Genomic DNA, 13,513 nt, shown 5'->3' on the forward strand with positions numbered 1-13,513 from the left:
ATCCTTGAAGTATTGACTTTTAAACAATTTCCAAATTATATACATCCTACTGGACTTCAGACTATTTCATGCTGATTTTGTCCAATGCTTGTTGTTTGTACATCCAATAGTCGGCTCTTTTCATATTCTGCATAATACTACACACCTGTATGGTAATATATTAAAAATGCTTTAATCTATACCAAGCACTAAGATATTTTCCCCACCTAATTTGTGACTGCTGATATATTAAACAACTTCCATTTTTTTCCCAAGTGGTCTAAGGGGTCACTTCAAAGCGACAGACTAAAGATGTTTTTACTACATATCTTTAGATGCATGACTGAACTCTTCACTTACCATTCATTAAGAAATAAAAAAAATAGAAGTGTGAATAATTGTTACTAATGGATTATGGCAATTTAATTCTATGTAATCGTTTCTCTTGCATTACTCTTACTGTATTCCTTTTCATGGAAGTGTCTCCTTTGCCAGAGCCTTCTGGGGGTTACGGTTATAGAAGAGGACTTAACAAGATGAAAAATTGATATGAATAGACCTGTTTGAAAACTTTGGGAAGAATGTTCTCCAGAAAAGCAAATGAAAATGCCAACTCAATAAAACTGAAAAATTTTGCAGGAAAATAAACAGTTTTCTTACTGTTCAAAAGAACAGTTTGTTCTAATAATGATAAATGATGTTTACTTCCCGAATTTCTGTTTCATCTTTTATATTATATTCCTACACTTTATTACATTAAATCAGAACACTTTGATTACAGACTTAACAGGATATTGCTGTAAATTCTTGTTATGCTAATTATGTTAGAAAGCGATAGAATGTCAAATGAAATCTAACTAATTAAAAATGACTACTTTGTGTACCAATGTGTAATGAAGAAACCAAAAGGAAAATGAATTTGCAAACCAATTATAAAAGACAACGTAAAAATGGAGTAAGAACAAGTACCTGTTATATAACCATCATTTAAAAATACAACTGAAAATACAAATAAGATATAAAAGAACATTTGAAATTACAAAGAAAAGTCAAAATAGAAACAAAACTTGTAAAGAATTTTGATTCATCATTCTGCTACAGCATGATTCTTCCATCTCCTGATATAACATAATTTCAGAAAGAATTGAATAATGATGTGTTTTCCTACTACCAGTAACTGCTTTTGGAAGTTATATATTTCAAAAAATACACAATATTTTACGTATGCTCACATTTCAAATAAGAAAGTAGAAACCAATTGATTTTTCCGTCTTTGAATGCGGAGATTTAAAAAAAAAAAAATCTGCAAACATTTTCTGAAAAAACGTAAAACTACCAAGAATTATGCAGAGGATAGCTGTTTCTTAAACTACTGCATCTAAAATATTAAAATCTATCCAAAAAGGTGTACAAAACTGTAGACATCATGGTCCTTCTTCATGTGATCAAGTCCAGATGGACAGACTTCTAAGGTTGCTTACTCACATCAATTTGGCTTCATGTGAGTTTAAGTGCTGTCCACAGTAACGAAGGTTTTCTCCTCTGGTAATCACTTTCCTGACTAACAACATTCCATTTGCTTCATAACATATTTCAACACATCAGGAAAAATAAAATTGCACTTTAAATTACCAAATAAGTCTGTTTCATGTTTCCCAAAATAGAAATCACTGAGATGACGACTCAGCTGAACTTAGATGAGAATGTATTTAGTAGTACAGTAGTATGTATTGAGGTGTAATTAAGCGTGGCTCTGAAAGCAAGAACTTACAGATACAGAACTCCAGCACTTCCCTTGGAATAGCTCTGAACAGTCTCTGAAAGGGGCAACAAGCTCCACTGCTGCTACACCAGCCCCACTGCATTTGCCTACAGTCTCATCATTCATCTTTATCCCAACAGCTACACTAAGCAGAGCCAAACTCTGCTGCCCTTGCTCCCTGCAAAGCCAATGCTGGGAGACAGCTGAGACAGTGAAGACATGGTGACTTCCGAATATGAAGGCTTTGCTGGATGCTCTGTTGCCTAGCAATGTATTTCCTTCCTAGCCATGTCTTTCCCAATTTGAATGCTCTTACCTTGTACAAAAGCTATTCCATTCCTCTAGTCATCTGTCACCCATCTTTGTATCTTTTAGCTCTACTACACATCAGCACTTGACCAAAAGTGACAAATAGGGCTCAACTCACAGAACTCTGTGAGTTTGAACCTCATCTTTAACTGTTCTTTAGGATAACTTAGCATATTTTAATTTATGTTAACTTTGTTGTATTATATAACCACAGAGCTTGATTTTCACCCCCCCGGCCCCCACTGAATTATACAGCATTATTTGTTATTCTGTGTATAGGAATAATCCTCGTAAGTGTTTACACCTTTAAGAGAGTTATCCATCCACCTTATCTAGAATATTATTTACTGTCTTGTAAAAACATTAGGGTTATTAAACTCAAGCCAAATAAAAACTATGTTAACATGAAAAAAAGAAATTGCCATTACCCGTAACTGAGATTTTTCTCCAAATATATAGAGGGCTGCTTGCCGTCTCAAAAGCTGACTTTGCAGAAAAGTGCTGCTACTGTAGGAAGTGGTGTTATCTTTCCCTGCAAGTCTTGCACCAACATCAATGAATGGAGTCTGAGTGTTGATAAATCGGTTGCTTGAACGAAGACTCGCCCATACACCTTCATAAAGATGAAAAATATTTAAAAACCTCTTTGCGTGAGGCACTGGAGATCATAATTATTAAGGCATCTGCTAAAACATAATTTGGAAAGTAGAGTGCTTAAACATGTCATTTGCATCCCTCATAGGACATAATTAACAGCACGTACTGGAAAGAAATGTTTTCATAAAAAAAACCCTGTCAAAAGCATCCTACTGCATTGTCATTTAATCTAAGATACTAATCAAACTCTGCACAGCACTTTCTATTGTAGAGAAAATGGTTGCTATGATATCAGTAATACAGTGATAAAATGAATCACAACTTGCAAGTAATTAACGTCCATTTAAGTGTACAGAAATGAAATCACTAGTGTTGTTCTTTTCAGAAGTAAGGACAAAAATTTGATGTATTTCCTTGTCAAAGGCATATGATTTTGGAAGTCTAACTAGTAAGAATATTATATAATTACTTTCTTCAAAAACAGAAATAGTAACACTTAAAATTCCGTGTTACCTAGAATTCTTGTGTTCCTTTCGCCCTACACAATGTAATAGTATCAACCATATCGTATTATAATGAAAATGTATATAAGGATGATCAACTCAAATATTACATTTCAGGATAAAGTATTCCATATTTACTCTTGAAATGCCATGATTAAAATGCAGAATGCTGTGAATTTTAGTTTTTAATTGTCCATGTCTAATGGATAATTAGAAATGAAAATGAATTTAAGGAAGTTCTTTTTTTAATCATGTGTTTCACGACTATATTCCAGCAGATGTGACTGAGAGTTGTGCGAGTAGAGAGAAGGATGCCTAGATCGCCACAGTCTTACAGTTTTAATCTGGCAGTAAGATCACCATTACTCTGGCAGCAGGGCATGGTACAGAAATCCCAAAGCTAGCAACAAATGAGCTTGAAATAGTGCAGTGTGACGTGGAACCATGGACTTGCATCTGAAAGCAGCACATCAATATTTGAATGGCATTGTACCAACCTAATAACCTCTGCCTCTCAACGGCATTTTTAGTTTGCATATTGTGCCTTGCTGATGCAGCTATATTGTCATTTCCAGAGGAGAAAATTCCTACAGCACACAGACAGGCTCTGATCTGATCATGCTTAAGTAAGTTTCGTGATTTCAACATAAGATAAAGCAGTGATAAACCAGATTGCCAAGGCCTGTTTAGCACCAGCAGAAGAAAAGACAAGTAGTAAATATTTTTCTGTTTCTTGTGCCTTAGTTAATAACAATGATTTTGTGAGACTGTTTTTGTGTGTCCAGTGTGAGGTACGTGAAAGGTACTTCAGAAGATTTTCAGAATATAAATAGCACTACTTGAAAATCAAATCCTTTAAAGTATACTAAATTTGGCATTCAAATGGCAGCGTGAAATTCTTTAACACAATATGCAGTAAATCAGATTATCAGAAGAGACTCTTGTCCATAAATCTGTGAAGCAAGATATCCAAAAGAGGCACCAGAAATACCTCGTAGTAGTAGAAATTTAGATAAAGAGTACCAAAAAAACCCTCCAACCCCTTCAGTAAAATCCAACAATATGCATAATTAACATTTCTTGTATAGAAGAAAAAAACTGCAGATAACAGTAAAATTCCACTGAGATAGCTCAACCAGCAAAATAATTTTATCCTATTTTTTAGAAGCAGGATTATCTTTCTATTAAAGAATAATTCTGTACAGTAATACTCAACAGGGACTTGTATGTACAGTTTAGCTTGTCTGCCCATCTGGCTGCAAGTCCTAGATGTGAGTAAACAAATAGGAGTAACTGAGAATGGTTGGCTAGGAACTTATGAATTGGTAACAGTTCTAAACAGTTTCCACTTCAAAGACAGCCAGTTTTACAAAATACCTCACATAGTAAAGTAGTATGTTTAGTATAAACTTTTGTTCCATATCTGAACTACTACAGATGAAATAATAAAGACTTTAGCAAGCAGAAATCACAGCAATCATTTAATAAGAGAAACAATTTCTTGTTCATTTGGTATGAAAAAATGCTAGCTCCGACACAGACAGCTGTCCCCAAAGATGATATATACAAAAATACAGTCACGCTTTCTAACGTTTTACAAATGCAGGCCATCATTAGCGCCTGTAGAACATCAAAAGCAACAAAACTGGTTACAAATACATGGAGATGAACATGTTTACCAGTGACGGATAACAGTGATTAAAAGACACAATAATATTTCTATTATATTTCTATTCTAATTTTGCCCAGTATTTTTTGCCTTATTTTTTGTTAGCAGTATCTATCTTTCATTATTTGGCATATATCGTATTATTATGACTTTCTAATTTGGCAGAAATCAAATTTTCCCTGTTCACTAACATTAACAATAATTTTGGAAAGAAAGCTCATTGACTAGGTAACAGTATTTCTTAGCTTTTTAACTAAAGCAGTAGGAGTACTAAATGCTTTTTTGCAGAATTAATTTTCTGCTGTTTAAAATTTTCACACAGAAAATTTTCTACATATCACTCCGCATTAGATCATAACATTATTAAAGAATAACATGGTGAAGTGTGTGGCTAATCACTGTCACTGCATCGTACATTCAATGGCCAAAAACCCCCAAAACAAAACAAAACCACAACACTGAACTAAACCCCCAAAATTTTGTTAATGCAGAATCAAGCCTTTCTGTCAGTATCACTTATGTATTACGATATTGCAGTAGTTATGGAGATGGTAGAAAAGAATGTGCTTTCAGGACACAGAATACAGTACCTTGATGGACTCTTCCCTTAGTTGCTGATTTGGAATTTGAATGAGTGAAACATTTATCTCTGTACCCGAGCACTGGTAGATAACAGTTAAGACAGAAGGAGGAGGAATGGAATGCACATTGCAGCGAGACACATTGCAGGAGAAAAGAAAAGGGTTACTTATTAATTTCCAAAGATCTAGTATATATTGAATTTCTTTATAGTACATGATTTATCAGACAGCACAAATCTTAGTCATCACAAGACAAAACATCAATCAAGCCAGAAAACCAATATAAAATGGGAAGGAAGTACCCATTTATCAAAAAGGAGTAATTTTCATTGTCATTGTAATAGTTTCAAATATGTAGAGCACAGCCATCATGTGTTTTTCCATAATTATAATACCAAAGGAAACGTAACGATTAAATCATTCTGCTGAATACTTTATTGAAAGCTTCTATCCAGCTGAAAGTTAGCTTAATTAAAAATCCGAAACCTTTGTGCTTTTTTTAAAAACTGTTTTAGTCTATTTTAGGTACATAATTTGATGGACCTCAAAATCAAATCAGAGTGCAAGATGTTAATTTTATACACCTACAAACATTTTTAAAGGACTGTGTAAAATTACATAATTTAGAAAACATGTAATATCTATCACACAAAGAGATTTCCTCCCCCCTTGCAAAAATTTTCATTTTCAGTGGGAGCCTTACATGCTTATCAGAGGGTGTATTTTTGGCTCAAAAGCCACATCAACACAAGCAACTTCTTTTAATACAAATATTCTATGAAAACATACTCAAATTATTAATGTCTCCTGCTTTTAAAATAGATGTCTGAGCTGAGGCTGTATTTATTAATTATAAATATCCCAGTATTTTTCCAACAGCAACAAATACTAAGGAAACATTTTATTCTACTAAATTACACAACAATGCCAGATAAGAAGTGCTGTTCTGTAGAACCACACTGTACTTATAAAGTAATATAAGAAGAAAAGGTACGTATTTTGAGTGAACTTACAATTCTTATGAAAGATATCAAGCAAGCTATTGCCAAAAAAAGGTCCAAGAATGAAAATATATTATGAAATATAAGTATTTGGCCAAATATTTCAGATCAGAAACAATTTAACTGTGCTTTAGGCAACTATTTTTTTACAATGTTCCAGATAAAGTTAAAAAAACGTACCCGACACGGACACAAATATTCAGGACAAGTGATGAGTATTCAGAACAATGATGATTTTTAAAAATGAGAAATACTATTTAAGCACCAGCACATATCTTTTAACTTAAATTTTAAAAGTATATGTATTAAAAATACATCGTCTGGCACAAAAAAAAAAAAGTGTCATTTTCAATTGGTGTATCATAGCTGAACCTGGCTTTTGAGCCCTGGTATGTGTGAGAATAAAAACAAGGAAAGAAAGAGGGATCCAGAAGCAAAACCACAAAAATACTGCTATTGTATTTTGTACAGTGTAGTGCATAATCCATAGCTGGTTGCTACGATAAAGTAACTAGCTAACCCCGTTGTCTTTTTTTTTCTTTTTCTTTTTTTGCTTTTTGAGTTAGTCTTAGGAATACAAAGGCGAGAGAAATCACCACTTTTAGACTGCCTGCATAAAATAAGTCTGTTTTTTCAGCTGACCAAACACCTGTATTTTTGGTCCTGCATACAGTCTCGTGACACTACTTCACATGTGAAATATAACTAGCTGTGAAAAAGTAGTAAAAAGTTTACAATAATAAATCATGTGAATCAATTTATTTGAGAACAACAATTTTAGAGATTCTATATACTTTGTGTATTTTTGAGTTTCTTCTAAAATAATTCTGTCAGATAATCTAAAAACCCTAGTGTTTACTTCTCTACAGGGAGATATTCCCTTTCCCTGTTCTCTCTTACCCTGTCAACTTCTCACCTTCACTAGGGCTCCCATTGTACTTGTCAAACATTCTTATGTTTCAGCAAAGTCCTCATGTATCCTGCTGAACTGTGAATAGACTGCAGATACTGGGCCGTAATTATACCTTTCAGATATATAGAGCAGGTGTGGCATCAATCCAGCAAGACACAAGATAACTTCTCTGCCCTCTTCCCGATTACTGCTGAAATTTAGCCAAGAGACTTCAACGTCCAATAAAACAACACGTCTGTGACCTAATACTGCCTTGAGACTCCTTTTTTCTTCACTGAGTAGCAACAAACTCATCCTATCACAGTTCCACAGCTAACCCCCAAAACCAGCAATAGTTATTTCAGTAATCCTTTTATCTTCAAAAGACAACTTCCATACCGTCAACCAGCAAGGTTTCCCTTACTTATCTGGAGAACCTTCACTACCCCTCAGCACCACTTTGCTGTTGGCACTTTTGTGCCAACACAAGAGGATGGAATACAACCAAACGTCTGCTGTCAGCTACCCAGCATTTTCACTATTTCAGTACAAAGTCAAGCTGGGCACAGCCACCAATTTATCTAACAATTCCAGATACTATTAACTCCTGTTCTCTTAGGTCCCTAGCCATTTTACCTATCCAATTAAAATCACTATGTTTTTTCATCTCCATATACTACAATAACAAGACAGTGAGCAGAGAACATAAACAGAACTTTTAGATATGAAACATGCATATACTATGATCAATGAAAATGCACAGAATTTTCCACTCTTTGGTGATCACCATTTAAGTGCCCCTTCTCTCTTCCCTTCTGCTTTATATTATTTCACGTAATGTCTCTATACAGCTCTGAGTATTTTCCTTTCTTCTTTCTCCGTCCTGCCTTCTTCCTTCCTTCATTTCTCTAATCCCGTCCATCTCTTTTGAAAGTTTTTCTCTACAAAATTGTTTTATTCTTCCCCATATGAAACTACAGTTTTTCTATCACACACACACAATAATTTAGGTTGGAATGGGCCCCAGCAGGTCAAAGTAAGTCTAACTAAATTTAGATGAGGTATCTTATGGCCTTTCGTACTCTCACCTCTGAAAATCTGAGCTGCATTTGCTGTAAGATGGTTAATGCACTGCTCACAAAGCTGGAAGGAGTCAAAAAGGAAGAAAAGCAACTTTTAGATGCTTAGAAATAATTGTAAGAGCAGCCTTCAGGGCTAAAAGGTAATAAACGAAATATAAAATGCTCCCTTTTGGAAAATAGATTCATCCCTACAAACATATCTTTAAGGAATATGATGCACTAATTTATGCATGTATTGCACATAAAAAAATCGTAACACTCTCATCAGACTAGAAGAGTAAAAGTAGTTGGAATTGACTTCACAGAATGAAAGCTTCTTGTAGAAATGACACTGATGAGCCCTCGTAGCTAAGAACGCACTGTATCTCCCTACTTATTACAGCCTGGTCATGTAACTCCCTCCTTTATCTAGAGTAAAATTATTCAGGTAGATTATTTGTAACTTTATGAAGTATCAGCTAGTCCTCAGCCAAATGCCGGAATGATCTGTAATTGGAGATTCTAAAGTATATTCAATCTTAATATAAAATATGCATTTTCGGGCCATACATTTTAGACAAATTAAAAATATGGATGAATGACAAAGTATTGCTTAATTTTCCACTAATTTCCAACATGAAACAAGCTTTATTTCAATGGTAAGTAAAGGACTTAAACAGAAATTAGATAACTGAGGTTACTCTGTAATTTCTATTTTGTTGTTTCACAGAGTAATGGAATTGGTAAGCAGTGTAATTATTTTTATTTCACTAACATTTTGTTATCATTTATTATTTCAAATAATAGACTTTGAGCTAGTCTTACTAACCTCCTCGAGCAAAGCTATTGGATAGATTTACATCCAAATGTCCTGGCACTACCTGCTTAAACACAGTAGACATTCTTGAAGCCCTCCTTTCAGTGCCTAAAGTCAGCCAAAAAAAGAATAGAAGATTAAAAAACTACAGTGTTACTCAGACTAACACTTAACATAAATGATAAAAATGCCCTTTTTCACACAGTACAGCTAATTGTTGCCAATTTTGTACTTCAGATTTATTTTTTAAGACACGTGTATACATTGGCAACAATATGGAGATGTTAGATACAGCTAAGCAATCAACATATTTTACAATAAATGAAGCAAAGCATGCACACTTTGGGAATGGTGTTATTTACAAGAAAAGCCACTGTTTGGCTATATTAGGCCAATTACCACTAACTGAATAAGACAAGACAGACACAATTTCAAGTCACATACTCCTCTTTCTAAGACATTGGGGTTACCTTCACATAAACCTTACCAGGTTTCATCACAAAATAACTGAAATAAAACATGGATTCATTTCTTCATGGTTCCACATATGCATAACTCAAATAGTGTATTTTGAAAGAGTTTTCACTGCAAGTAAAGCTCTACTTGGAACTGACATTAAAAGCCCATTATGAGTATGTAACACACATGAAAATGCCTATATACCTTCCATTGCTGCTGTAGCTAAATGGTGCATCTGTTCATACAGAATCTGAACTTGCAATCTCGTATTTTCTCATTATATGAAATAGAGTAGTATTTCGCATTCTCTTCAATTTAGCAATCTCTTATTCAATATACAGTTTTCAATACGCTTAATTTGTTATAAAAGACTTCAAAGTGGATCTTTGGTTTTGATTCTGTTATATAATGTAATTGTTGCATTTGACATAAAAAAACCCCAAACCTGGAAAGATTTGGCATCTTGATATTCTGGAGGACTTTACTTTATTTGTTCCAGAATTGTAATTAAACACTAATGCCTTAAGATTAGCCCATCATACTCAAGTGAATTTCGTCAAAAACTATGACCTACAGGTGGATAATCATTTATTGTCAGATTAAGAATACTGAAAAAATATTTTGGGAAAGATTATAAACATCCTTTACATACGGAAAACACATTCACTGAAACTAAGAGTGAATAAGCTATCTGGAAAGTGCAACAATAAAGAAACAACAGAATTCATATGGGACAAATTGAGCTACCACCAAATCAGAGAAAACTCACTTTTCAACTTAACCATAGAAAAGCACTACATAAACCAATTTTACCTGGAGACAGAGCAATTGTTGGTCTAACAGTAAGAGTATTACTGCCATTCATTTTGCAGTGGACGGATATCACATTCAGTAAGGCTTGTAGGTATTTTTCCTGTTCTATACTGCTTGAAGATTCTAAAGAAGCAGGAGCTAGAGTCACAAGAATGGAATACATTAAAATACAAGTACATTTATAAATAAAAAGAATAGCAAAATAAAAAGCTTACTATGTAAAGCAGAGCATTGAAAATGTCATGGTTTGTCTATCAAAGGTTAAAAAGCCATTCCTTTTATGACAAAGAATGCTCAGATGTTTATCACCTGGCTGCAGAGCAGCACCCAGCAATGTTCTCTTGCATCCCACTCTGCAAAGCTAAACTTCTGAAAGAGTCTGTTACCCCATGATTACTACTTAAAACATTCATCATTAGCCAGTGATCAATACAAACAGAATGGAGACGATGTAGTCTTCCCTTCACTCTCAGAACGAAAAGTAGTATTTCTAAGTTTGTGCTATTTGTCAGCAAATTCCAGCCTTTTAAAAAAATGCGTAGAGAACAGATAGAACTGTGTCTTTAACAAAAGTAAGTTAAAACCATACTTAACCAGCTCTTCCTCATTCCAGTAAAGTAAGGTTACTTACCTATAACTGGAGGTTCCTTGAGATATATTGCCCATTTACTGAAAGTATACATATATCAAAAGACACCAGTGTTCATGCACTCTGCTGCATTTAGTGTCCATCAGTGTACACAATCTACATGTCCTTCAGGTATGCTACCCCCAGAATCTGACCTTTTTAATGGAATAAAGAAGAGAGGAAAGAGGATGGACAGTGCATGCATACCTGGATAACACGTCAAGGGATCTCCACTTATGAAAAGTAATGTCCCTTTTCCCTAGTGACAGTCCACCTGCTCCTTCACCAGTAGGTAACTTCAGGAAGTGTCTTCCCACATGCTTAGGTAACTTGTAGGAGGGGGGGGCTGCACTGTTCTAAGAACCACAATTCCTTCTCTGAAAACCTCTGAATAATCCTTTATGTGCATGCAGTTTCAGATGACTACTCTACAGATCTCAGAAACAGAATCATTTTCCAGTTGTTACTGATGTTGCTTAAGTTGCTGGAGACATGGAGAAGGACCATTTCAGAGACAGAGAAATGGCTGCAAAAGACTGGATGAAAGCAAAGCCAGAGACGAAATAAACACAGTTTCAAAACAGAGGGCAGAGAAAAAAAAAAACCAAGATGAGAAGGTATGATACTCTGAGAAAGTACTGAAGTTAAACAGACAGTCTACTTACGACAATCTTAAGACTTAAAAAAGTTAAGAGACCAATAACAAAAAACAGAATCAAGGAAAAAAAAAAACCCAAAATAAAAAAAAAAATCTTAACCAGAAAACCTTCACCCATTTGTGTCCAGATGTGGGGGACTTAAAGGAAGGGAAGGAGATGAAGGTCAGGTCCTGGGCCATACATACTATGATGACAAAAAAGTGTCCAGTCTCAATGAGTCAGATTTTTTCCAAATGCCAAACAAAATTTTTTGAATTCTAGTTTATTGCAGCCACCTCTGGACTCACTATAGGACAAAAATCTCATAGCTGTTTAAACCAGGATTTGGTATCTTGACCACAAGAGCCAAGATTTGGAATAAGAGATCAAGAGGGATCATCAAAGAATTTGATTGAGCACATTTTGACAAACGACAGCGGTAATTTATAAATAGTTTTCTCCAGTGATGATCCAATCGGATTCTATGCTGGAGACTAATAGACAGTAACCTAATTAGCTGGAGGTGGCAAAAGAATTTCAAGATAGCCCTGTTAAAATTATTATCTAAATAGCCCCGTTAAAATTAGTGTCTGAATTGGAAGTACAATTAGGAAGTGATTAGAAAATGTACATGCAGGAAACATCATGCTGTTTCCATCTGACAAAGTGGAACAAGCCTGAAGAAAAACATTATTTTCTCTTCAACTCTTAAGCAGGGTTTACACATCCTGAAATCCACTTGAATGATCTCTGGGTCTCCTAGTCCTTGAAGCAATGCCACAAAAAGTCAATTCAGGTCTTAACAATTTAGTTAAAGGAAATGAAATGAAATGTCTAAATGAAAGGATAATGTCCTTACCACTTGCACTTATAAACTTTTATTTTGTGAAGAGTATTGTGTGTGTTTTAGGAAAGAGACTCAGGAGAGGAACAGCTTGACTTACGTGAAAGTCTGTTATTGAACTGGGCAGATATCTGAATTAAAGATCGAGGGCAATAATGTCCTTGTGAAAGATTACAGATGGAAAATTTGCCCTTCATCCTTACCACCAATCATCCCCTCACACAGTGCTTAACAGCAGTATAAAGGGATGAAAGACTACTGGTGACTCAAAGCACAAACCCTTACCTGCAGAGGTGAACAGGGATTTCTATAAAATGACTGATCTTTTAAGTGCTGCATCATACATGAAGGTCATCACAATAGCACAGATTTAAACAAAAGATGGGGGTGGAGTTCCCGGTAGCAATTTCATAAATCGCAGGAAAGAAAGGCATTGCTTAGTAATGCAATAAAGATTGCCTCAGCTGCTAATACGTGCTCTATATGCCCGGTTGCAGGTTGCTCCATCTTTATCTTACAACAGGTCCTAATATAGCCAATAAGCCAGCCTGTATTCAAGATAACTGTTCTCTTTGATAGTGTTACTACATACAAGAAACATAAATGGTCTTCCTACATGGCAGTTGACCAATACTTGGTAATTCAGGTGTATAATGTCATATTTAGAACTACAATGCTCTGCAAAAAAATTCCCAGAAAGGCCAAAACGAAATTCAGAAACCAACTTTCGTGTTTCAAAGGAACTTTTGAAAAGACCTGTATAATCTCCATCTCATATACTTAGAATCATAGAATAGTTTGGGTTGGAAGGGCCCTCTAAAGATCATCTAGTCCACCCCCCCTGCCGTAGGCAGGGACATCTTCAACTAGAGCAGGTTGCTCAGAGCCCCGTCCAACCTGACCTTGAATGTTTCCAGGGATGGGGCATCCACCACCTCTCTGGGCAACCTGTGCCAGTGT

At 35.1% G+C, this 13,513-nt stretch overlaps 1 protein-coding gene across 1 annotated transcript in view; it reads right to left on the reverse strand.

Annotated features, from left to right (window-relative positions):
- SBF2 (SET binding factor 2) overlaps positions 1–13,513 on the reverse strand; it is a 178,794-nt gene that overhangs the window by 32,117 nt on the left and 133,164 nt on the right. The window contains exons 26-27 of the mRNA XM_009288813.2: positions 10,444–10,581; positions 2,479–2,663 (exon numbers count right to left, since the gene is read on the reverse strand). Of these exons, the coding sequence (XP_009287088.2) occupies positions 2,479–2,663; positions 10,444–10,581 (323 nt within the window). The remainder of the gene's footprint in view (positions 1–2,478; positions 2,664–10,443; positions 10,582–13,513) is intronic.

Source organism: Aptenodytes forsteri, unplaced genomic scaffold (genome assembly GCF_000699145.1).
Source record: "Aptenodytes forsteri isolate BGI_AS27 unplaced genomic scaffold, ASM69914v1 Scaffold8, whole genome shotgun sequence".
NCBI lineage: Eukaryota > Metazoa > Chordata > Aves > Sphenisciformes > Spheniscidae > Aptenodytes > Aptenodytes forsteri.